The sequence below is a fragment of the Ictalurus punctatus genome, chromosome 19 (assembly GCF_001660625.3).
Source record: "Ictalurus punctatus breed USDA103 chromosome 19, Coco_2.0, whole genome shotgun sequence".
Classification (NCBI taxonomy): Eukaryota; Metazoa; Chordata; class Actinopteri; order Siluriformes; family Ictaluridae; genus Ictalurus; species Ictalurus punctatus.
The window spans coordinates 17,173,307-17,195,969 of record NC_030434.2 but is presented as its reverse complement, the minus strand read 5'-3'; the positions used below and the strand labels follow the sequence as shown (position 1 = coordinate 17,195,969).

General features: G+C 38.6%; 1 protein-coding gene across 4 annotated transcripts in view; it reads left to right on the top strand.

The window, feature by feature from the left end:
- The first annotated feature begins 308 nt into the window (after window positions 1–308).
- The window catches only part of cfap54 (cilia and flagella associated protein 54), a 27,744-nt gene continuing 5,389 nt past the window's right edge, over window positions 309–22,663 (top strand). For 3 of the 4 annotated variants that reach the window (XM_053688232.1, XM_053688231.1, XM_053688229.1), the window contains exons 1-45: window positions 309–455; window positions 543–626; window positions 741–862; window positions 945–1,127; window positions 1,905–1,997; window positions 2,300–2,485; window positions 2,557–2,702; window positions 2,803–2,950; window positions 3,122–3,277; window positions 3,856–3,978; window positions 5,664–5,765; window positions 6,525–6,663; window positions 7,032–7,130; window positions 7,226–7,352; window positions 7,433–7,529; window positions 7,663–7,733; window positions 7,819–8,013; window positions 9,128–9,258; window positions 9,591–9,775; window positions 9,872–10,081; window positions 10,184–10,362; window positions 10,968–11,103; window positions 11,202–11,310; window positions 11,723–11,878; window positions 13,110–13,310; window positions 13,397–13,484; window positions 13,606–13,776; window positions 13,864–13,930; window positions 14,666–14,854; window positions 15,383–15,469; window positions 15,922–16,041; window positions 16,177–16,230; window positions 16,319–16,466; window positions 16,586–16,740; window positions 17,173–17,324; window positions 17,461–17,596; window positions 18,016–18,172; window positions 19,783–19,943; window positions 20,060–20,206; window positions 20,287–20,413; window positions 20,833–20,997; window positions 21,837–21,945; window positions 22,122–22,236; window positions 22,373–22,444; window positions 22,536–22,662. In XM_053688232.1, the coding sequence (XP_053544207.1) occupies window positions 344–455; window positions 543–626; window positions 741–862; window positions 945–1,127; window positions 1,905–1,997; window positions 2,300–2,485; window positions 2,557–2,702; window positions 2,803–2,950; window positions 3,122–3,277; window positions 3,856–3,978; window positions 5,664–5,765; window positions 6,525–6,663; window positions 7,032–7,130; window positions 7,226–7,352; window positions 7,433–7,529; window positions 7,663–7,733; window positions 7,819–8,013; window positions 9,128–9,258; window positions 9,591–9,775; window positions 9,872–10,081; window positions 10,184–10,362; window positions 10,968–11,103; window positions 11,202–11,310; window positions 11,723–11,878; window positions 13,110–13,310; window positions 13,397–13,484; window positions 13,606–13,776; window positions 13,864–13,930; window positions 14,666–14,854; window positions 15,383–15,469; window positions 15,922–16,041; window positions 16,177–16,230; window positions 16,319–16,466; window positions 16,586–16,740; window positions 17,173–17,324; window positions 17,461–17,596; window positions 18,016–18,172; window positions 19,783–19,943; window positions 20,060–20,206; window positions 20,287–20,413; window positions 20,833–20,997; window positions 21,837–21,945; window positions 22,122–22,236; window positions 22,373–22,444; window positions 22,536–22,662 (6,037 nt within the window). In that variant the 5' untranslated portion in view covers window positions 309–343. The remainder of the gene's footprint in view (window positions 456–542; window positions 627–740; window positions 863–944; window positions 1,128–1,904; window positions 1,998–2,299; window positions 2,486–2,556; window positions 2,703–2,802; window positions 2,951–3,121; window positions 3,278–3,855; window positions 3,979–5,663; window positions 5,766–6,524; window positions 6,664–7,031; window positions 7,131–7,225; window positions 7,353–7,432; window positions 7,530–7,662; window positions 7,734–7,818; window positions 8,014–9,127; window positions 9,259–9,590; window positions 9,776–9,871; window positions 10,082–10,183; window positions 10,363–10,967; window positions 11,104–11,201; window positions 11,311–11,722; window positions 11,879–13,109; window positions 13,311–13,396; window positions 13,485–13,605; window positions 13,777–13,863; window positions 13,931–14,665; window positions 14,855–15,382; window positions 15,470–15,921; window positions 16,042–16,176; window positions 16,231–16,318; window positions 16,467–16,585; window positions 16,741–17,172; window positions 17,325–17,460; window positions 17,597–18,015; window positions 18,173–19,782; window positions 19,944–20,059; window positions 20,207–20,286; window positions 20,414–20,832; window positions 20,998–21,836; window positions 21,946–22,121; window positions 22,237–22,372; window positions 22,445–22,535; window position 22,663) is intronic. The other variant, XM_053688230.1, reaches the window with a different exon arrangement.

Genomic DNA, 22,663 nt, shown 5'->3' with positions numbered 1-22,663 from the left:
TAAATAATCAACAAGAAACCTACAGAAATGCCTACACTTCATCACCCTCATAAAGATCATATGAGGATGCAGATTAACACTTAAAACTTACTCACGCAATGCTTTCCCCATATTTTGAATTTTATGATGCAATAACTGTTACATATCTGTTACATGTTCAACTCTGATTTTCCAATACCTGTGGCAATTTTAAACTGCAGTTAAGAGCAATCTGTGCACTGTAATGAAGTCCCCAAAAAGGCATGTTTTGTAAAATAAAGTGTGTATACTAATCGTTTAACTGCGTATTTTGATTTTTACTCAGTTTAGTGGAGAACATTTGAGATCTTCTGGGGATGGACAGATGGAGAGTACTAGCAGTTCATCATGCATGAGATCTCTCTTAATGGATATGCATATGGAACTACTGGCTTTCCAGCACAGAGTATCCCTCAAACTCCTAGATACCTACTCAGGTGTGTGACACCCCATCACTACAAAAAACCCCAATAATGATGTTTATATGTTGAATATCACTTGACAGCTGTGTTTCTCCAACTCAGATGATGAGAAGCCTGAGAGGAGAAAGAAGCCACTTACGCAAAGTGCACAGTCTACTGCTGTAAATTTAAAGCGAGCCAGAGCAGGTAAACTCATCTAGCTCTCACTCACTGTCATTTAAACATATTTGAGAGGCAACTGTCTTTTCCCGAAAAGTCTTAAAGGTATCTTGCTGCAATGTCCTTGGTTATTTGTAACAGAATGTGCACTGCAAGAAAAGATTAAGAAGAATAAAGTCTCCAAAGTTTTGTTTCTGGAGCAGAAAGCCTTACTTTCCTACAAGAAAGATGCTACTAACAGAGGCACCAAAAAGCTTCTTGAGGTCAGTATGTAAAATTACTATTTAAATCCTTTACAAGTAAAAAACATTGTAAAAGTTGACTTGTTGTGCTGTCCTTGTTCAGGAGGCTTTGGCATTACTGGAGAAAGCAGGTGTTGATGAGAAGCGGCTGGTCAGTGCTGCTACTTCTGCAGAGATGGGATCAGGAGTGGAAAAAGAGTGTAGACCTCCTCCGCCTCCTGTGCTGCTGTCACGTAGCAACCGATCTTTATCTTTCACACCAGCGCCATATGTGCTAGAGGAGCAGGTGATCTCACCACACCACTACTCTGTGAATTTTTTCCTTTGCTTTTACTTAAGTACAGTGTCATGCAAAACTATTCCCCCCTTACACTTTTCCATATTTTATAGTGTTACAACTGGATTTAATCAGGATTTTTACTGTTCGAGTTACCCCGTATGTCTTTGTGACAAAATTGCTCAAGCTCTGTCAGATTGGATGGAGACCATTGTTGAATAGCGATTTTCAAGTCTTGTCACAGATTCTTGGTTGGATTGAGGCCTGAGCTTTGACTGGGCCATTAGAACACATTTGTGTTCTTGGTTTTGAACCACTTCAGTGTAGCTTTGGCAGTTGTTGGCCTTAGAACGTGAACCCCCTTTCTTGGTCACAAGTCTCTTGCAGACTGAAACATGTTTTCTTCTATGATTTGGTTTAATCCATTTTACTCTCCACCCTGACCAGTTTACTAGTCCTTTGCTGATAAAAAAAAGCAGGTTAATTTTAGTGTACAAACACTCCTCACTGGGACAGTACTCTCAACTATATGCCTTTTTATCTTCTGCATGTATTGTTTGAAAGTAAATGTAGTTTACTTTCAAAAGTCATTTGAAGTATGTATTTTGATGTTAGGTACAACAGGAGCACTATTGTGCATGTGTATGTTTACATGTTTGCACCTTGGAAAACAAATTTACTTTTATTCCGACAATTTTTGTTGCATTAGGGTAGTAGAGTCAACGGTTGCAAAATATCTAAAAAAAAAAAAAAAAAAAAAAAAAAAAAGATTTTGGTTTGGCGCAGGTTTGCTGGTATCGTATTTATGGACGAGAAGTCAAAGGTGTCAACCTGAAAGTGAGGATTGGAGACTGCCACCTGGTTGGCACTGGTGAAACGGTAGGCTGTATGCTCCTCTATGAAAAATATTGTAAATTCAAAACATACCCACTGAACCAATTTATAAAATGTAAATATAAAATAATCAAATAAGTAAAAAAAAACAAAATGCTGATGTACATGAAACTATTTTTTTGTTGTTGTTGCTGCAGTAACTATAGTATTTGTACCAGGCTGTTTGGATTGCACTGCACTTCAACTCTGTTTTGAGTCATTCATGTACAACATATCAGAATGCACTTGTGATTCTCTTCTATGCAGAATAGTACAGAGTAATGTAGTCAATCTGCTAATCCAATTAGATTCCTTCTAGAGGAGAACGCTTGTTTTGCATAAGTGGCCTGGAGCCCAACCAGAAGTATATCTTTGCTGTGGCAGCCTACGATGCTCAGGGCAACCTGATTGGAAGCAGTATTGGAGATACCACCAGGCCAGTGCTGGCCTCCCTCCCCCTGCCTCTGTTGACAGCCTGGACACATCTGGCTCGGGTAAGTGCATATAGACCTGAGGTATCAGGCAGAAGGCTTACACCAATAATATTTCAATCTCTCTGCTCCAGGTGGCCTACCAAACAGGCCAATATGCACTAGCCAAGAAAGCCTGCAGTGAGATTTGGAGCCACTTTACCCTGCCGTCAGTCACAGATTCTGGAGCCTCTCAGGAACCAGTGGATGAGGAAGCTCCTCAGGGGCTTGTCCAAACAAAGTTAGACAACCATATCAATGGATATTATCTACCTAATGTTGTTCCGAATACACCCTTGGAGACCTTACATGTGTTATTTGTTTTATATTTATCCCTGAAGATTGTGCCCAGAGACATTGCAGCTCTCCTCTCCTCTACTACAGCAGCTTTTCCTCACCTCAATCTTTATGCAGACTGAAATCCACATCCAGGAGAGAGCACTATATTGTGACGCCCTCAGTGATGGAAGCCCTTTGATCTGGGGACAGGTTAGAGCCGCATAACCTGTATCTCAAGCGTGTTGAATGTCTACTCTGAAGTGATTTTGTACAGTACTGGCCTAAGGACCTTTCATCTATCAGAATACAAAAGTGATTGAACACTTTGTGGTCCAAAAATTCAAATTCTCTTTAACACTGTTCTCATAAACTTTGCTACAGGAGGCTAGACTTGCAGAGTGTGAAAGGATGCTTGTGGCCATAGATCTGTCTCTACATCTCAATGATAGCAGTGCTGCTTTGCAGGCTGTAGTGAGTTGCTATGGCCTCCTGGTACCTTTTATCTTCTATCAGATCCCATCACACCCTGTGATTCAGGTGGGTTGATAAAGGAGTTTGTACCACAATGCTGTTGAAAGCTTGAATCTGATTGGTCAGAAGGTATTGATTCATTTTATATAACATTTTCATTTAAAATGTTAGTGTTTCCATAGTAATGTTGCTGATGTTTTCTCTAAGGGGATGTTTATTTGAGTCTCCAGTGTCATCACGTTGTAACAGTCAAAAGTAAAGCTGATTTTAAGTTTACAACACAGGAAAGGGCTTTTTTCGGTTTCTTTGTTAACATGACAAGCTGCATTTCTTTGTCTTATTAACTTCAAGTGAGATTAAAAAAAAGAGTGATGCTGGTGAATATTTGCTATAGAAAAAGAGGGATAAAATGCTTTGGGGTGTTCTTTTATTTGATATTTTCCTATAACAGCACTCTTCTTTGTGTTTTATTTCTTGCATATCATATGTTTGTTTCTCTATCTGTTCCATAGCACATTCCAACTATACTAATAAATCTTTTACTATAGTAATAGTGTTGCCACATGTGGCTGCTGATAAAAAGTCTTTTCTTTTTTACTATTTAATTATGAAACCATATGAGCCATCCTTTTTGCTTGTTTCAGGTGTTGTTGAAGTGTCTGAAGGTGCTGCAAGAGATTCCAGCTGCACTCAAACAGAAAAGGCGTGTAACTACTACTGAATCACTATATCATATGGTGGCCTGCATCACACACTATGTGGCCAAGGTAATAAGTGTTCTTGTAACATGTGGTATTATCAGCACATCAGGTGAGTTTTGTACACTACATAGCCTTGCATTTCAGATAACCAATTTTATCAAATGAATTTTACGAAATGAATTCATTTCTGCCAAACGAATCCCAAAGACATCAGGATGTTAATGCATGTAATCACTTATTCTCCTTAGTTCCATTGTTTACGTTTTCAAATAAAGCTTTATTGAAAAAAAATTTGTACAACGTTACAGAGACATTATTAACATTTGCCTGTCACAGGTAATTCAATACAGATATTTTTACATTTTTCAAAAAAATATTTACACTTGCATTCCCATAAACTGATGCCATATTTTACAGAAACATTATTAACATTTGTTTGTCACAGGTATATTTACATTTTCAGAAAATATTTACACTTGTATTCTCATAAACTCATGCCATATTTTACATCATTTACTACGCATTTACATAGTATCGCTCTTAAAAGTCTCAATAAAGTCCATGGGTATTTATTTTGTGTCCTTCTCTCTTTTTTCTTTTGTCTTAATAATTCTTCTACAATCTGTTTAAATACTTTCTCAGCTAGATATGGCACTGATTAATCATGATTTTACACTTTGTCTTCCAAATTTTGTAATTGAACATGCGTATGACAAACCAGTAGAAATCGTTAACCTTTTTTGCAATCTCTTGATTGAATATCCCGTATTTTATGGTCTCGCATATTTCAATATCCAGCCCAATGTTTCTCATTCTTTGCCATATCTCTGCCGAACATGAACAGTGTATTAACAAGTGGTCAATAGTTTCTTCATCATTACAATTATTAATCGGACATTCTTTGGTATTTACAAAGCAACTCCATTTAACTATACATCGTACTGCTAACCTGTTAACAATAATTAGCCATACAACATCGCGGACATTTCCTGTAATATTCTTTGTACTTACATTTTTAATACACTGTTCACTCTCAGGTATTGTAAGATGTTTATATTGTACCACACCTCCATATTCATACTCGGTTATTTTTTGTAAATCTTTTTGTTAGGTAAATAAACGCAGTCCAAGTTTAGATGTTCATACTTATATATAACGTCTCCATACATTAATTTCTAATATGGTATGTTTTGTCTCGCCCTACCTCTTTTTTTCTTACATACTTTTTGATCACCTATCCAATCGGCCCCTCTATTTATAGCTTGTGACACGTTTCTACACATCAATATTTTTAATTTGATACTAAGATCAATTGCTCCAAGTTCCCCTAGTTCTTTCGGGTTTAAATAATAATGCTCTTTTTGTTACCTCTATGTTGTTACCCCATATAAAACAGACACACATTTTATTCGATTTAACCAAACATTTGTTATCCGGAGGAAAAATAGTAGCTAAAAATAATAATTTAGAGAGCACATACATTTTGGTTATTTGAATTCTGATTTTATAATTAGCAACTTTCCAAGTGTTCATTTCCACTTTAATTCCTTGTTCCTTTTTTCCCCAGTTTCATTCGGCACACTTTGTATTCGTAATTGTCAGTCCCAGTAGATTAATTTCGTCGTTTATTTTGATATTTAGTGGAGGGGCAGCCATTGGTAAACCATTGTTTACCAAATCCAGGAATATAGTAAACTGAGACTGCATTGCTAAGACAAAATACAAAGTTTTGTGTATTTTTATGTGTGTAGGGCTTGCAGGCCTTGAAGGAGGACTGCATGGCATCTTCAGTGATGGATCAGGGCAAACAGCTCCTACTGGAGATGAGTGAGAGTCTCCAGCAGCATGATGGGGTGAATGCTCCTTATAAAATGTATAAACCTTACTGCCTCATGTCAAGTGTTCCTAGGATAATCTCCATTTCCACTGTCACCTTGGCCAGGATAACGTAGTTACTGAGTGAATGAATGAATGAATGAATGCATTGCAATTAAAATGGTTATACAGTTACTTCAGTTTGTTCGTGCTGTACTGATACCACAATCACTAATTGTGCTTGTCTGGTTTTAGAAACCAGACAAAAGTAGTTGTTTATGCAGGGTAAGGATTAAATTAACATTTTGTTGCTGTGGATGGCAGAAACATCCTGTATGGATTAAGTTTTCTTATATATTTAGCAGTGAACAGTGCATCTAGAAAGAAAGCCTTTATTGTCACATACACAATTAGGTACTGTATATATTTTATTCACATATCCCAACTTGTTAGGAAGCTAGAACATGGGAACAGCCATGATATGTCCCCCAGGAGCAGTTGAGGGTTAAGCGCCTTGTTCGAGGACCCAACAGTGTTAACTTCCTGGGATTCAAACTCACTAGCTTCTTATCAGTAACCTAGAACCTTAATCACTGACCCGCCACTGCCCTAGTTGCATCCTTGAGTATCATTGGTTCATATTGCTACCAGTCTTGAACAGATACAACAAAAAAACATACAGCAGACTTAAAGTAAAATATTTAGTTGCTAGCATTGTAAGCACAGGAAAATAGGGTTTAAGACTTTATAGTGATAATTATAGTGCAAACTATAGTGGATGTGTTTTGTGTCTTCAGGTACCCGAAAAGAAGGCAGTGGCTGCACAGGAGGGTGAACCTAGTGAGGAGTTGAAGGCTTTGGCATGTAGTGCTTTGAAGCAGCAGGAAAAAATGGGAACACTTGTAAACTGTGATAATCCAACCTGGAACGGAGAAGGTAGAAATCCCAGAGAGAACAGTCATTCTGTCTCAAATTAGGCCAGGTCTTAACCATTTTTTAAACTCTATAGGATTAAAAAATGGAACATAATTAACACTGAGGTGGTAACAGTAACTCTGTTTTGTGTCGGGCTGCGTCACACCACCCCGTCATTGATTATTTTCTATACCGGCATGTCTTGAAGTTATTTACTGTACTTGTAATGCTCTGTATTATTTTGCAAAATCTGGTAATATCTTAAGGTAAAAATAGTGGAAGTCTTTGTGATGTGGCCTTTTAACTGCCTTTTAGACAGAATACAACCTGTGATCTCCATGATAAAAATGTTTAAATCAGTTTTCTAGTGTCAGTGCCTTTTCTTTAAGCAGCAGACTATTTTGATCATGACCTCAGTGGAGAAGAGGACCCCAAAATTCTGTACAAGGTTATTGGTTCCAGCTCCCTCAGAAATGCTTTCAAAAACGGTAAGCTAGACACCATTATACAGCACTGAACACTTTTTTTTGGTCACAGATACAGTTATTGTAATGTATATATGTATGTGTATTTTCCCCAATAGTAATGAAGTTTAAACGAGTGTCTTGCTTCATGGAGTATGCTGCACTCCTGTTGCAGAAAGCTTTGCAAGAGGATCAGTTGGATCTGCTAATACAGTGGGGACAAGAAATCTTCAGCTGGATTAAGAGGTCTGAATGTGTTTGTGTTTGTGTGCACATATCTATGTGATTGGTTGCATGGCTGAAATGTATGCTTTATGTTTTACTAGCCGAGATCAAAGTTTGATGTTGCCAAAGAAGCCTAATGGGAAATTAAGGAAAGATCAGAAGACGTTCACGATATCTATCATACAGTATTGTAATAAAGTAAATGAAGAGGACAAACACAATTACACATACACATACACATACACACTGACACTCCTTACACTTTAAGAACCCTTCAGGTTCCTACTGTTTATGTCTGTTAGATAAACAGATTTGTCTGTAATGTCTGTAGATAAACAGATTTTACAAAAAGAAGAATGAGTTGCAGAAGAAATCAATTTCAAGCTCAGAAGACTGTGAGAGGTAAGCTCTAATAGGATTCCTATGGTCTGTTTATTTGATTTCATATGTATTGTATGCTGATGTATTGTACTATATGGTGCGACAGAGAGTTCAAGGCGGTGGAGACAATGATGAAACAGGTGGGTTCAGTGAGAAGGCACCAGAAGCAGAGGCTGATGAGGAAGGTCTGCTCAGACGAGTTGCCCTGGCGATGCCGCGCCAACCTGACGCTGGCTCAAGCACACCTGGGTCTGCTGAGAAAGCACTTACACCATCACCCTGTAACACCTATCCAGCACTGGTATGCCCATACTGTCACGAGACACATTTTTACAATTGAACTTTTCTACATTTGTATCCTACGAGAGCTCCTGAGTTTAGAAATGTACATATAAGGAGACTCACTAAAGTGAACCTTGATTGATACGCTTCAAATTGTATCGTGGTGTGAGTTACTGCAATTTTATATACAGCACAAATAACATTTTATAATTGTATATATGCTGTATAGTTTAAATAGCTTATTTATTTCAGTTGCATGCATGCATTTATGAATTTATGAATCAAATCCATAACTTAAGACCACCGTATAAAAGGAGGAAGCGTGAATGTGTGTCTATGGTAGCCGAGTTAGGAGGCACTCTTTCATGGGTTCATCATCATTTTGTCATTTTCACCTCTGTGAACTTTGACTTTTATGGAGTTTTTGGAGGCATCAAAAATAAATGAGCTGTGCTGTGAACATGCTTGGTAATTTACAGTGATTGACATCAGTCTTCAGTCTTACGGTGACTGACTGAATGGCCTGCTGGAGTCTAACATTAGCTTGTTAGCTTATATATTGTACTGAATGTCCACTTTTTTTTAGTAGCTGTTTTTTATTTTATTTACTATGCTACCTCCTGTAGGCCTGATAATATATAAATTCGCTTATGACATAATTTCTTTAGATTATTTAGATAGATAGAAAAAGAAAAAAAGAAAGAGTACTTTATTAATTGATTGATTGATCCCTGAGGGAATATATCACAGCAGTATAATACACAACAAATTACAAGAACACAGAACAAGGATGATGCATGGAAGACACAGATTACAATACACATAAAACAACAACTGAGTAAATTATAATATAAATAAACAGTGAAAGAATAAATAAAGTCAAGGTCAGTAGATTGCGTAAATGGCCCCTATGAATATAAAGCAGTTGATGAATAAATAAATGAATGAATAAGTAAATAAATAAACAGAGCACAGGAATGAGGAGGTGTTGAGTTTTTGCACAGTTATGTGGCAAATAGTATGATGTGTTTTATGTAAAATGATTGATATGGAGACATGTAGACTTTTTTTCCCCCTCATCCTTACAGTTACCACCATTGTGACTTCTTTCTCATTCTGCCTAAAAACTACAGTTACAGCAAGTTACCTCTGCACTTCTTCTCCTTGGCACATACTGGAACACTAGTGAAATGGAAAAATATTTCCCTACACACCAAACCTCCTGAGTTGAGACCTTCAATCCTCAAACCCACCATTCACAAAGGTAGGTGGGTATCCTTGTTGAGGAATGGTACAGGATTGATCATTGGACCTGTGTATCATGGATCAAATCTTATCACGTTAAAATCTAACATTTGACTAATCAAACTCTTTGCAAAAATCTGAATGTTAGTGTCACATGTTAAATGTTGCAATGTTTTCTCTGCTATGTTTCTAAAAACAGTTTGAACCTGGTTTCACTAATTTAATATAAAATTCTGAAGTATATTTCTCTGGACTATTGGGATTCTTGGGATTACATGTATTGTTATCAGTCTTTTAGACATTATTCATACTCATAGCTAATATGTACTAATATGCCACATATCTTGTTAGGAGCACCAAACATCAGTGGAGAGGGATCTGGGGAAAGTGAAGTGGAGAGTGAGTTGGACACTCCACGTACACAACTGACCATTGATTCAGAAAGCAGTGAAACAGCTGAAACTTCTACATGCCACGTCCTCTTTAAGCAACTGAACACAATCTACAAGGCCTCACTACACCTCAGGAGAGCCATGGTGCACACAAGCCCACGCTTAATCCAAGAACAGCATACTTTTTTTTTTTGGCTTGGCCATTAGTGATATTATTGTGCTTTTTAAATATTTATGCAGGTTCTGGCCTATCGTGGAAGTCTTTGGACATCTCTGCAGTGGGTGTGTGAGATCCTCTGGGACCAGTTCAGCACTATTGCATTTCTGGTGGAATGTAGACAGAGCTCTGAGACTCCCAGCACACTGACACTAGATCAGTTCTACACAGAGTTCACACCCCTGCTGGCTCTGGCTTCAGAGCTGCTCATGGACATGATGGAGAAACTGCAGGTCATTTTAGACAGTATACACTCCTCCATCATACGCTTCTCACTGTAGACTTTAAGCCAGTAATTTGTTCGGTGTTTGATGCCGAGAGCTCTCTTTGTGTAGCAGTGGAAAGCATATGATGAGGAAGGTGAAGAGCTGGAGGCCAGGCCTCTGAATGATGGAGTGCTGGTAGATCTGAAGTGGATGAAGAATTTGGTGTTGCACACACTGGAGCTCCTCTTCTACCAGGGCAAATGGGAAACTCTTGCCCATCTTGCTTTGCTATACAACTGTTATACACGGTGAGTCGTGTCACTGAGAAATGTAAAGGAAAGGTAATAGCTCGGATGAAAAAGGACAATGAGAGGACATTTTCACATTTTAAACACATTGATCTCTACCTGCCATATAGGATGCATCAGTCCAATGCTGAGTATCGGTATCAAGTCCAATATTGGACTGAAATTCTGGTTTGCTATGAGTTAGCTGGTGGGTGGGAATTGGCAAATGACCAAATCGGGGAGAACATGGGGGAATAAGTGCATAAATTAACATACGTTTCAGAAGGTCGACATTTCTGTATTATAAATTCTTTATTTTAATATTTTGAGATACTGGATTTTTGATGTCCATGAGCTGTAAGCCAAAATCATTAAGATTAAAACAAAAAAAAGGCTTGAAATATTTCACTTTATGTGAAATTTTAAATCTAGAACATATGAAAGTTCCACTTTTTGAATTAAATTACGGAAAAAAACGAACTTTTCCACGATATTCTACTTTTGAAGATGCACCTGCCCTTCTTTGCGCTGTCTCTATTTTTGCAGCATATGAAAATTTTTATAGAAGGTCAGCAGAAAATGAAAACGTAAAAAAGGAAACTAATGTCTTGTGTCCTGTATTCCAGGGAACACTACACTCATATGATAACGCCAGTACTGGTATATGCTCAGAGAAGACTGCTGGAAAGAATAAGCTACTTTGGAGGCCCTTCAGTCCCTCAGCCACACTTCACCTACACAGAGTCCGTTACTGGAGAAAAGGTGAACCAAATGCTGCAGGCATTTTAAATTGTGAAATATAACATTTATTTTCTGTGCACTAGAGTAATCCTGTGTAAATTAAATTCATTCACCCATAGGTGACCTGTAGGAACTATTCAGGCAAGCAGCTGCTCTTACGTTCCAGTGTGGAGGATTGGCGTGAGAATACTGCAAGCAGTGCTGCCTCAGAACCTCTGGAGGTGGCAGGTAAAGACTGACATGGATCAGAGCTTTCTTACTCCTCATATACTTGTTGCAATGTATGGGTCACACTATAAGAAAGACACATAAGATGTTAGTTGTATACAGAATAGATTTTCTGTGCAGATTCAGAGGATTGAGAATAAATTAGTTGTTTTTTTTTTTTTTTTTTTTTTTTTTTTTACAGTTTTTACGCTAGTATTTTAGGAAAATTTCTATTCTGCGTTAACTGTCTGAGCAGTGCTTCAGTCCATAGTAAATTATGACGCCTGAATAACAATGTACTCTATTTTGTTATTGACTTTGAATATGGCCCCATGTGTAATCTATGTGCAAAATGCTGTTAATCACTTGTAGAGTCTAACTTATTCAAGATGTGCAAAATGTGTGTTTTTTAAATTTTTTTTTATCTCTGCAGAGAGGGAAAGGGCTATGTGTGTGGTTTCTGTACCGCTGGACATTGATGACACCCTGCGCTGTTTCAGAGAGTCCCTGGCCAAGAGACGTTACACACTTCGTGCCTTCCAGCACAGCCGCACACTGCTCATGCTTCTGCTAGCTGATGCACAGCACTGTGAGTCCCACTCACTGTCATCTGTTTTAGAACTAGGCTTAGAGTCCACTGGGCACCAGCCTTCTGATAGCATCAGTGTACAGCTCAGCATAAGTTACATTTCATTCGATTTGTATAGCACTTTTAACATTAGACATTGTCACAAAGCAGGTTTACAGAAATCTGGATATAGGTTTAGATCTCTGCTGAGCAAACCAGAGGCAACAATGGCAAACAAGAAATCCCTGAGATGACATGCGGATGAAACGTTGAGAGAAACCAGCCGTTTAAGGGAACACAAACTCTTCTGGGTGACACCTAATAGAGGGATTATGGATATGCACGACCAGTCAAAAGTTTCAACACACTCTATCTTTATTTTTATTCTTTCCCCCATATTTTAGAATAATAATAAAGTCATCAATACTGTGGAATAACACAAATAGAACTATGGGAAGTATGTTGTGAAAAAATAAATAAATAAATAAATAATTTTTTTTTGCATCTTCAAAGTAGACCCCCTTTTTGCCTAGAATTTCCAGAAATGTATTCTTGGCATTTTCTCAACCAATTTCTTGAGGAATCTCCCTGAGATGCTTTTTAAAAAGTATTAAAGGAGTTCCCACCTACGCTGGACACTTACTGGCTGCTTTTCGGAATACTTCACTCCCAAGTTATCCGTTTAAAAATATATATATTTTGTAAATAAAATGTTAGTTTTCTAATGAAAGAAATGAATGTGTTGGCACAATTATATTTTTTGTCTACGACAACGATTTCAAACATTTAATCATACACCTTCACATCAAAAGGTTTTTAAGATCATGAGAAACATTTCAGTCGAGTGTCTCCAAACTTTTGACCGGTAGCGTACATCATTACAGTATATTGGTGTTGAAGAGTAAAGGTCAACAGTATTATGTGTATTGAAAGGATGTTCAATATGAACAAAGGGAGCACAGGACAGTCTTTATAAATACTGCAGCAGTTCTTTGAAAGTACAAATCTATCCATGTGAGTATCCATTGAATAAAGGGAGACTTGGGTATAAATTGTCATTCCTGTACCTTTAAGAGCCCTCTGTTGCTGATGAGGCACATTGAGATTACAATGAACACATTGACCTGCCTTCTTCTTCACCCTGACTGACCCCACCATTTTGTTGAAACTATGCATGTCTGATTTGGACAGTGGGTCTTATTGTGTCATATTTATTGTGTAATGTGCTCTCTTCTATGTATTAACTCTTTAGCAATAGAGGTGCCATTCTGTAAGGAGTCCTATCCTGGCTCAGAGGGCAGAGTGGAGTTTAACATAGCAGCCAGCAGTGCCCCGTCCATCGGTCCTCCAGACCTGTCCAATGAAGACTACAACTCTGTGGGCTCTGTGTACAGCTTGCCCCTGTCTCCCTCACACATCCAGACCATCCTGTCCTCCTATAACAGCTCTATGAGTGAGAATTTCTATCTGAAAATCATATCATTATTAACACATACAATGTTGATCTTGAAGCTAAACACTTCTTGTCCACTAATGTAGAATACCTTCAGGCAAATAAATATAACTCACTGCAAATTCAAGCTCTGCGTGACCTTGGGAATCTGCACTTCTACAACGGAAATCCAAAGTATGTACTATCATAGTTATAAGTTATATGTAGTTAGCTGTATGTCTAATTAATAGAGTTAATGAAAAATTTGTTGATAAATGTTGATTATGGTGCATATGTTTGTATAATCTGTGCTCAGGGCTGCTCACTCAAATTGGAGCAAGGCTCTGGACTGCTCCCTGCAGACCACTAATGTGCTAGAATCCTGGGATGGTGATTCATGGGGCCATAACTCCTCTGAACAGCCCCTGAGGCATGCTGGGATATGGGGCTGTCTCCAGGGTGCATTGCTGTCTGCAAAAATTGCTCAGTATGTGAAATGATAAATGACAATATTTGTCTTTTCTTTCACTTTAATAAAGTTTTGATCACGTAATGGTTTTACTTTTGTCCACAGGTATATCTTAACATCTAACATAAGCCAACGAACAAATTGCTGCCTTCTCTCTGCTAAGCTCTTTAAGGTAAAAAAAAAAAACCCATTGCCTATTTAATGAATGCTTGCACAGTAAGAAGGATCTGTAAAAATCATTTCAGGACATGCTGTTATATGAAAATAATCAGGTAGGGGTGAGATGCAAAATCCCTAAGCTGTCCCCCCGATTAAGACCACAAGTGTAAGGCTTATTATATATTTTTCATTCATACTAACTAAAAAGACCACATTCGTTCCTGTTGTTACTTGCATTCTAGCAGTTATAAATGGTCATTCCTACAATTTCTCTTGTAATTAATAATACAAAACAAATACATCTTTTACGAGAAACTACAAAGCACCTGCATCCCAAGTGCCAAAAAGGACAGCTTTTCAACGATTAGATATATTTCTTTGTTAAATAACAACACATTCTTTAATCTGTTTAATTATTACTTTTAGATTATGTAGATCAAGCCTGTGAATGAATTGTTACTATAGAAACAAACATGTTAGAACAAGTGCATGAAAATAAGCCTGTGATTTGAATATCAGCCAGCACTGGTCTCAGAGCTGCTGTTATAGAAAATGAATCAACACCTTCTGACTAATCAGATTTGAGAAGTGCTATGGTGTAGAGTATTAATATTCACCTTTAATTTGTTCTATTTTAGAGTGCCATTCTTGTATCTGAAGAAGAAGGCATGTAAGACTTGTATAATGTATGTAAATCAGTATTTGCTTGTGTTTGGTTATGTGATTAGTTTATTTGTGTGTTGCACAGTGTCTGTTGAGGGCGTCCCTGCCTCATCCTCATAACGATTTGGAATACTCTTCTTACATGCTGAATACGGCGCTCATCCCTGGGGTGAATGTGTTCTGGTCAGAGTCGGACCAGACTCTCATTGGCAGCACTGTGGCCAGCCTGGGCTTTGTGTGTCACTGGCTCTACACCTCAGGACATCACCTCTCAGTACTGAAGCAACACAACCACATACTACGCTTAAGTCACCCTATAACGTATCACATGTTTTTTTTCACGATTAAGTCTTTTTAGACTAATTAATTTGAGTGCGCAGACAGGTCAGAATCTTATAATAACGGCGTCATTTTCCCATCGTTTTTTGTTGATAAAGCCTACCATTTTCCAATATTTATGTGACCTTAAATAGCAGACATGGACAATTAATTTACCGATGCAAGTTAGTGATATTCATCAAATGTATATTCATTTGTATACATGCCGATTACGCATGTCCGTATTTTACATATGTTTCATATTTTACAAAGTGTACATTATCTTAGTTGGAGTTCACTGTAAATCTGTAAAATGTCACAGGTCATTGGAATTAGTTATAGTACAGTTATATAATAGTTATTTTATTTGAGTACTAAACTTTTTGGATCTGTAATGTTACTGTAATTAGTTAACACTATTCATTACTTCTTGACATTCCTTAATATGCCAGTAAGTTCATTTTATATGTCTGTCTACTGGCAGGCACTTCCTCTTCTGGTTCTCTACCAATATGTAGCCAGCAAAGTGTGTCAGCAGCCCCATCTCACTGCAGGATGCAGAATAATGAAGGTGTGTAAGTGTGGATACTGATATAGAACCCTGGTAGGCACTGAGGGGATTGAGGACTCTGGAGGTAGGCTTTGGAGAAAGCGATGCTGTCTTTGTCTTACTTTTTTTTGTTGCACTTTTCATTCTTTCTATTGATTAGTATGGTATAGTCAGCAATATTGGATTAATATAGCTTTGCCACCGCCAAGGTCTCTGGTTCAATCCTGAACTTGAGTTACTGTCTGTGAGGAGCCCCAATGAATGTTTGCTAGTGTGTGTATAGCATGGGTCCTTGCAATGGACTGGCATTCCATTCAAAGTGTATTCTATCCTCACATTTGAGCAGGTTGAAGCATTTACTGATGAATGAATAAATAAATGAATGAATGAATGAATGAATGAAAAATGTGGGTGCTGCCAGTAATGGAATTGTCAGCCTGGTTATATATCATGCTCTGTTTCTTTTTGTACAGGTAAAGACGCTGACTGAGCTGTGCCTGTTTGCTGAGGCAGTGAAAGAGATACACAGTCTAGGTGATGGAGAGGAAGTCCCCCTGCCTCACAACAGCTACACTAGAGCAGAGAAAGCTTCGGTATAACACAATACACTAGTGCATATTTACAGGCCAAATCACGTAGCTTGTGTGTACAGTAATAACTATGATAGTATACATATAGCTGTAGGATATATTAAGAATATTCTCTTCTCTTGTGTACTGTGTTCACAGACATGGAAGAAGTTCAGTAATTATAAACCTCTTATGGATCCTTGTAATCTTGAGGTAACAAGCTTTTGTTTTGTTTTTAAAAAGTGGAGGAAGAAACAGGCCTTTTCTGTATATAAGCAACATGCTATTTTGTTGTCTGCAGGTTCTGGAGGAGCTGGTGAACAAGAAACTCAGTGAAGATATTGTGGCTTTGTACGGCACCAAATTGACCTGCCGACTGCACCTGGCCAGGCTTCAGCTCATCTTGGCCATGTGTAGTACGATTCATGACCTAGCTGAGCCAATTACAGGTATTTAATCTTTTTTAATCATGCTTTTTGAGTGCAGGTTAGTAGTTTTCCAGTTTACTCTAATATACAAAGGACAGGTACATTCAAACATATATGTACATATGCGTGTTGAAACACAGAGGTTTTGGAGACCCAGGTGAGGAGCTCCAGTACTCCTAGCCTGCACGAGTCCATCAGTGACGAGTCTCCCAGCGGCCCCTCCTTGAAGAGTGTGAAGCCCAAAGGCCTGCAGTTCCGGCTCCAAAAAGACACACTTACTCCAGGACAAGTCAAGGTCAACACTTATTATGTTCTCAAAATAGTTTTAAAATTTGTAACAAGATATCAATCACATGATTATTTGGGATTATGACTATGGCCCAACCAATATATCATCTGACTGAAAACATTGGCTGATATTAAGCTTTCACAAACTTATTCGTATAATTTGAAATCATAGCAAACCTGTATATTATGTGATGCATATCAGGTATTGTAGAAATGTCTTCAGGTATCATGATATGATATTTTTGTCATATCACTCAGTTATCTTTGGTCGCTGAGATTTATCGCATGTATATTGCTGTTTCTCCTGTCATATAAAACTATTGGTGATCATACACATCAGTCAGGTCATGAATTATGTCAATCTTATTACATTTCTTAACTGCTTAAGCCTTTATTTGATTAGTTAAGTATATTTTTATGACTCTGTCTACTCCTGCAGGCTTTGCTACTAAAAGAGAGCTTCAACCAGCTCAACTCTGAGCTGTTTGCACTTCAGCACATCCACACAGACCCTGAGGAGCTGGAGCTGGCTGTGGAGATCAGATTGATGCTGTCCAGTGTCAACCTGCAGCAGGGCAAAGCTGCCTCCAGGTAAAACATATGGTTCATTGTGTGTATGTGCCTGTATATAGTGCTGCTTGAAATTTTGTGAAAGTTAGAGTTTTCTATATGTCTGAAAGTTTTCTGTATGTTTGTATATAACCATCATGTGGTTCCTCTGCTGCAGTGCAGATCAGGCGGCATCTGCTCTCAGGTTACTGCAGGACTCGCCATTGCTCCAGACTGACAGTCTCCAACAGCTGCCCCCCAGACGCCCATCTTCTGTGCTTAAGCAGTCCAGTACCAGAGCCGAACATGAGCAGGTACTCTGTAATACATATATAGTATTAGATATGTTGTGGTAAATTGCTGCACCCTCATAATCTTGGTCTGGGCCGAGTTTCCCAAAAGCATTGTAAAGTTATCTTAAATGGCTGAGAAATTGTTCGGTGTGACCTTTGCTCTAACATTTCATGATAATTGTTTTTACAATTTTCAGAAAAAAAAAATGTGTCTTTACCACATTTGCATTTTCTTACACTGAATTTGCCATTTTAGAGTTTTTGTGAACCAAAAACTTTCTGTTTTCTTTTCTTTATTTTTTTTTTTCAACTACAAGGATGTTGTAGTTGACACTCCAACCTGACACTAACCTGACAGTCCTCATACAGCAGTGTTGTCATTTCAAACTTTTCAAGGAAAAGTGTAACCTGTTCTTAATGTTTTTGTTGTTCCTGTTCAGCTGTATGAGCCAGAGGCAGATACCGGACCTCAGCTAGGAGACATGCCAGTAGCAGTGGAAGCTTTAGAGCACATGGGTCGCTCACTATGGCTCCGCTGCACACTGGCTGTGGTCCAGAGCCTCACTGCACACATCCCTGGCACTGCCATCTACCCAGGTCAGCAGGAAATCTGCAGGAAAACAATATTTACCAGTATATTATGACTAAATTCTATGTGAGTGTAGAGTGATCATGCAGTGCTGTAATCCCCCCCCCCTCCCATCCCTTTTTTTTGCAGATTTGATGATGCCTTAAATAGATGATTTTAAACTTATAAAAGTTTCAGTGTTTGGCTATAGGGCATCATCAAACACACAGTTCTGTAGTGACTGTGATGAATGTGTTGGATATGGAGGTTTAAGACAGGTGTTCAAATGATACTCTGTAATTTTACGGCAGTGGTAGCTCAGTGGTTAAGATGTTGGCCTACTGATTGGTCATGAGTTCACTGACAAGCTGCCACTGTTGAGCCCTTGAGCAAGGACCTTAACCCTCAACTACTCAGATGTATAAATATGAATAAGGGTCTGAATAAGGGTGCATGCCAAATGCTGTAAATATAATTTTCTTTTTCAGTGTTTCATGGCTTTGCTATATCCATAAATCCTTGAGCATGCATTGTTTTCATTACTGTCAAAACATGTGAACACAGTTTCCAATTTTGAACAATATGAAGCGCTGTAACCCCTGAGGTATAGTTATTCACGAGTAGTCTCCCTTAAACGCCAGGACCCGTCCAGACATGTCTCATACTTGTAACTTTTCTGTTTCACTCTAATTACTTTATCGTTCAAATAGTTACTGATTAAGATGCTTTAAGGGCAATAACTATGACAGGGGAATTCAACTAACATTTGTAAAGGCCCAGTTACATTAAAAATTCCTTACTTACAAAGGTCCAGGTAGGTAGCCAAGGTCACTGCATGGTGACAAGACCTACTGTATATTTTAATCCTTAACCATTAGTGGTTTAGTTTATGCCTATGAATAAGACAATTACCAGCATGGTTATGCTTTGTTTCAGAGCAAATAAACTGGGAAAAGAAAATATGAAAGTCTGAGAAAACATCAATTTGTGAGCGAATGTCTCTAGCCCTGTAGTTAGTCTCTGATCTGATGGGCTGCCTTTTGCTAAATTATTGACATAAATGCATGTGTTTAGAAAAGCCACAACAGATGATCTGATATAGAAACTGGCTCATGTTTAGAAAACAAGAGTTGCTTAACTAGAGTTATTTTCCATATGTTTATCAGCGTGGCTACAGTATATATTCATGTACACACTTCAGTCCACTTAAATAGTTTGCTGCCAGGTGATGACCGCTGGTCTGTTAGGTCATGTGTACAGAAAAGGGGAGTTAGCACTCTAGTTGTTTAGCTGCCATGTGACATTACAGGAGCAGCAGTTTAAAGAAATGTGACTGGCTTCATGTTTCTAAGCATGTGTTAGCCCCTACCGTCCCAAAATCATAACTGTGACATGACGGGTGAGAGCTGTAAATGAATGTAACTTGTGACAGCTCTAGTAATATGCATCATAATGCTCTTGTTTGCAGGGCAGTGTTTAGCATGTGATGCCCACATTTTCTTCTCGAACCCATAACAATAACTTCCAAGCAAACATGGTTAATTATTTAGTCCCAAAACAGTAGTGCAATAAGTGCAAACACACAAGTCACTTCACACTTCACTCGTCTGTGTGTTTATGTGTGTGTGTGTGTGTGTAGGTGTGGACAGCAGTGTGGAGGCGGACAGGTTGATAAAACAAGGCCTAGCTGAGGCTGAAGCCTGGGGAGACCCAGACACACAGGCTCTGCTGCTCCTACAGGGGGTCACGTTGAACACACACTGTGGTAGAGTGCCGGAGGAGAGCGTCTCCATGCTGCAGGCTTGTCACCCATCCACAATATCTTACTGATTAATGAAGTCCCTATGTATATTCATTATAAATTGTTTTGACTAGCAGTTAAGTGATATATTTTGTGTGTGTGTGTATGAGTTTAGGAGACAGTAAGTCTGCTGTCTGGACGTAGTACCCTTTCCATGCATTCTGGTCTGTCACTTGCTAAGGCCACTCTGCTGCTGAGTGAACTGAGGGGCTCAGATGGTCAGCCGCTTTACCTGCTCACTCAGAAACTACTACAGCAGCAGGTCAGTCTTCACTTACTGACCCTTGTGCAGAGTTCAACATCAGCAACCTCTGGAGTGTCCACCTTTGTCTTTTTTTACAGCTGAAGACACTGGGGGAGTGTGTTGTGCAGAAGGCAGGGGGAGGACTGCGGCTGCTCTCCAGTACAGCTTGGAGGAATATTTACCACCCACAGCTCCCTCTACTGGCCAAGACAACCATGCTTTTGGGTAAGCTCCATCCATCAGTTTTCTCTACCACTTATTCCTACTGGGAACCTGGGGCCTATCCCAAGGAGCATGGGGCACAAGGCTGGGTAAGCTCTTGTATATTATATTCTCCTGAGACCTGAGCTGTAGCATATTCCCTATTTTCTTTTATTTTGAAAATAGTTGCAAATACTGTATATGCAAACTCAAGAAACTTCCTGTTTAAAGGGGGAAAAAAAATAAAGTTCCTCATGAGGATAGCAGGTGCTTGTTTCAAATACCAGTATGTAATGATTGCTGAGATCTCCAAGGGATATATAGAAATATAAATTCCAACAGCAAAATATTCATTTGAGTACATTTACATATGCTACATGTGCATTTTTTTTTTTACCTGTATAATCCATCATGGTGATTTCTGGAATGCTCCTGTATTCCAGGTCAGTGTTTGGCCCTGCAGGCCATGGTGAGCTCATCAGAAAAAGATGAACAACACTCAAATCTGTGGTTATTGGCTCAGGAGGAGCTCCACTCTGCACTCATCATCTCACGAGCCTTGGCTAGCAGGGACCCCCAGCTTGAGGCTGATATCCTGTACCTCAAAGGTAAGCACAGTCAGATTAGATCTTGTAGACTGTGCATTCGTGTAAGGAACTAAACAACTGGATGTGCAATTATAGGAAAATAATCAATGATGGGGTGGTGTGATGCAGCCTAACACAAAGCAAAAACTTTTTTAAACACAAAAGTGTTTATTCCTCTCATACCTCAGCAGTTTGCCAATGCTTACATGTTTAATTAATTAAAGAGTGACTCATTATATTATCCCCTAACCTTATTGTGCAACATAAGTTAAACAAGTTTGTTCCTGTTATCATAACATTATAACTGCTAGAAACAGTTGTTCTGTCACCAGTCTCTCTTTATTACTCTTGCAATGTTAACAAGAAACCACAAAGCCCTCTGTCATTTCCTGGAACATGTCATAAAACGTAAAGGAACAGCTCTGTATGTATACATGACTGCTACAAAGTGCTAGTAATGGAGACTCCTTCAAAAAAAAATGTAATTAACCTCTCCACACAAAAACATCCCCATATCAACAACTGCACATGCTGTCAGGTCCATAAGTATTTGGGGAGTGACGCAATTTTTATCATTTTGCCTCTGAATTTGAATTTAAGCAGTCAAGATGTGATTGAAGTGTAGGCTATCAGCTTTAATTCAACGGGTTTAACAAAAATATTGCATTAACTATTTATGAATTACAGCCTTTTTAAAAAAAATTTTTTAACAAAAGTAATGGGACAATTGACTGATAAGCAGTTTTATAGCCAGGTGTGGCCTGTTTCCTCATTACAAAACTTGTCACTGTCCAAAAACTAATGTACCTGACTGTAACTGTGGTATAAGTCTGTCTTTAATTATGGCGGTGTTCCTTTAGGAACTGTGGAGAGGACCCTGATGTCACTAGGCACACTCAGACATCAGACAGTGGTAGAAACCTTCCTGGAGAGCATCAGACTGGCTCGTTCTCACAGCCACAGTCTGCAGTGAGTAACCAGTGTGTGTCACTAAACTTTAGTGAGGCTTTTGAGTTTCACCCATTATTATTCAGTACTATGCAGGATGTATTACTTCTATTCAATGACAGTAATTACACGAGCTGCAGTACATTTCATGTAGTTGTGCATTGTGCACCAGTGTGTGTTGGTGTGTTTTCTCTCAGGTTAATCCACATGTGCTATATGGAGATAGCGCTAATATACCTGCAGCAGTGGCAAAATACCACCACTGACCTTGCCGAATCTCCACTACCTACAGAACCTGCTGAATCAGATGAGGTGGTGATGATGATGATGATGATGATGCAGGAGCTCATGTCTTTGCTTTTGGTCTTTAAATTTCAAAGTGACCTTAATGTAAGAAATGTGTTATATTATTATGAGTATTGCAACTATTTATGTTTATTGTCCCTAGTGCTTAGACTGGACTCATGTGACACAGAGTCACTTACTTCTTTTCTGGGTTTGTCTGAGAGCTGCTGCAAGGGTGAGACACATAAGCATGTAACTGACTTTGTTGTAATGACACTGTGTTCATTGTTATATTTAGGTCTATGATTATTATATGTGTTTTATAGACAATGGAAGTGCTCACAAGCCATGGCCAGTTGTGTGGCATCACTACAGCAACAGAAGGCCCAATTCCTCTTCTATCTCTCAAAGCTCTCGCTGATTTTGCCTCCAATGATCTACTCAGTCCTTGCGG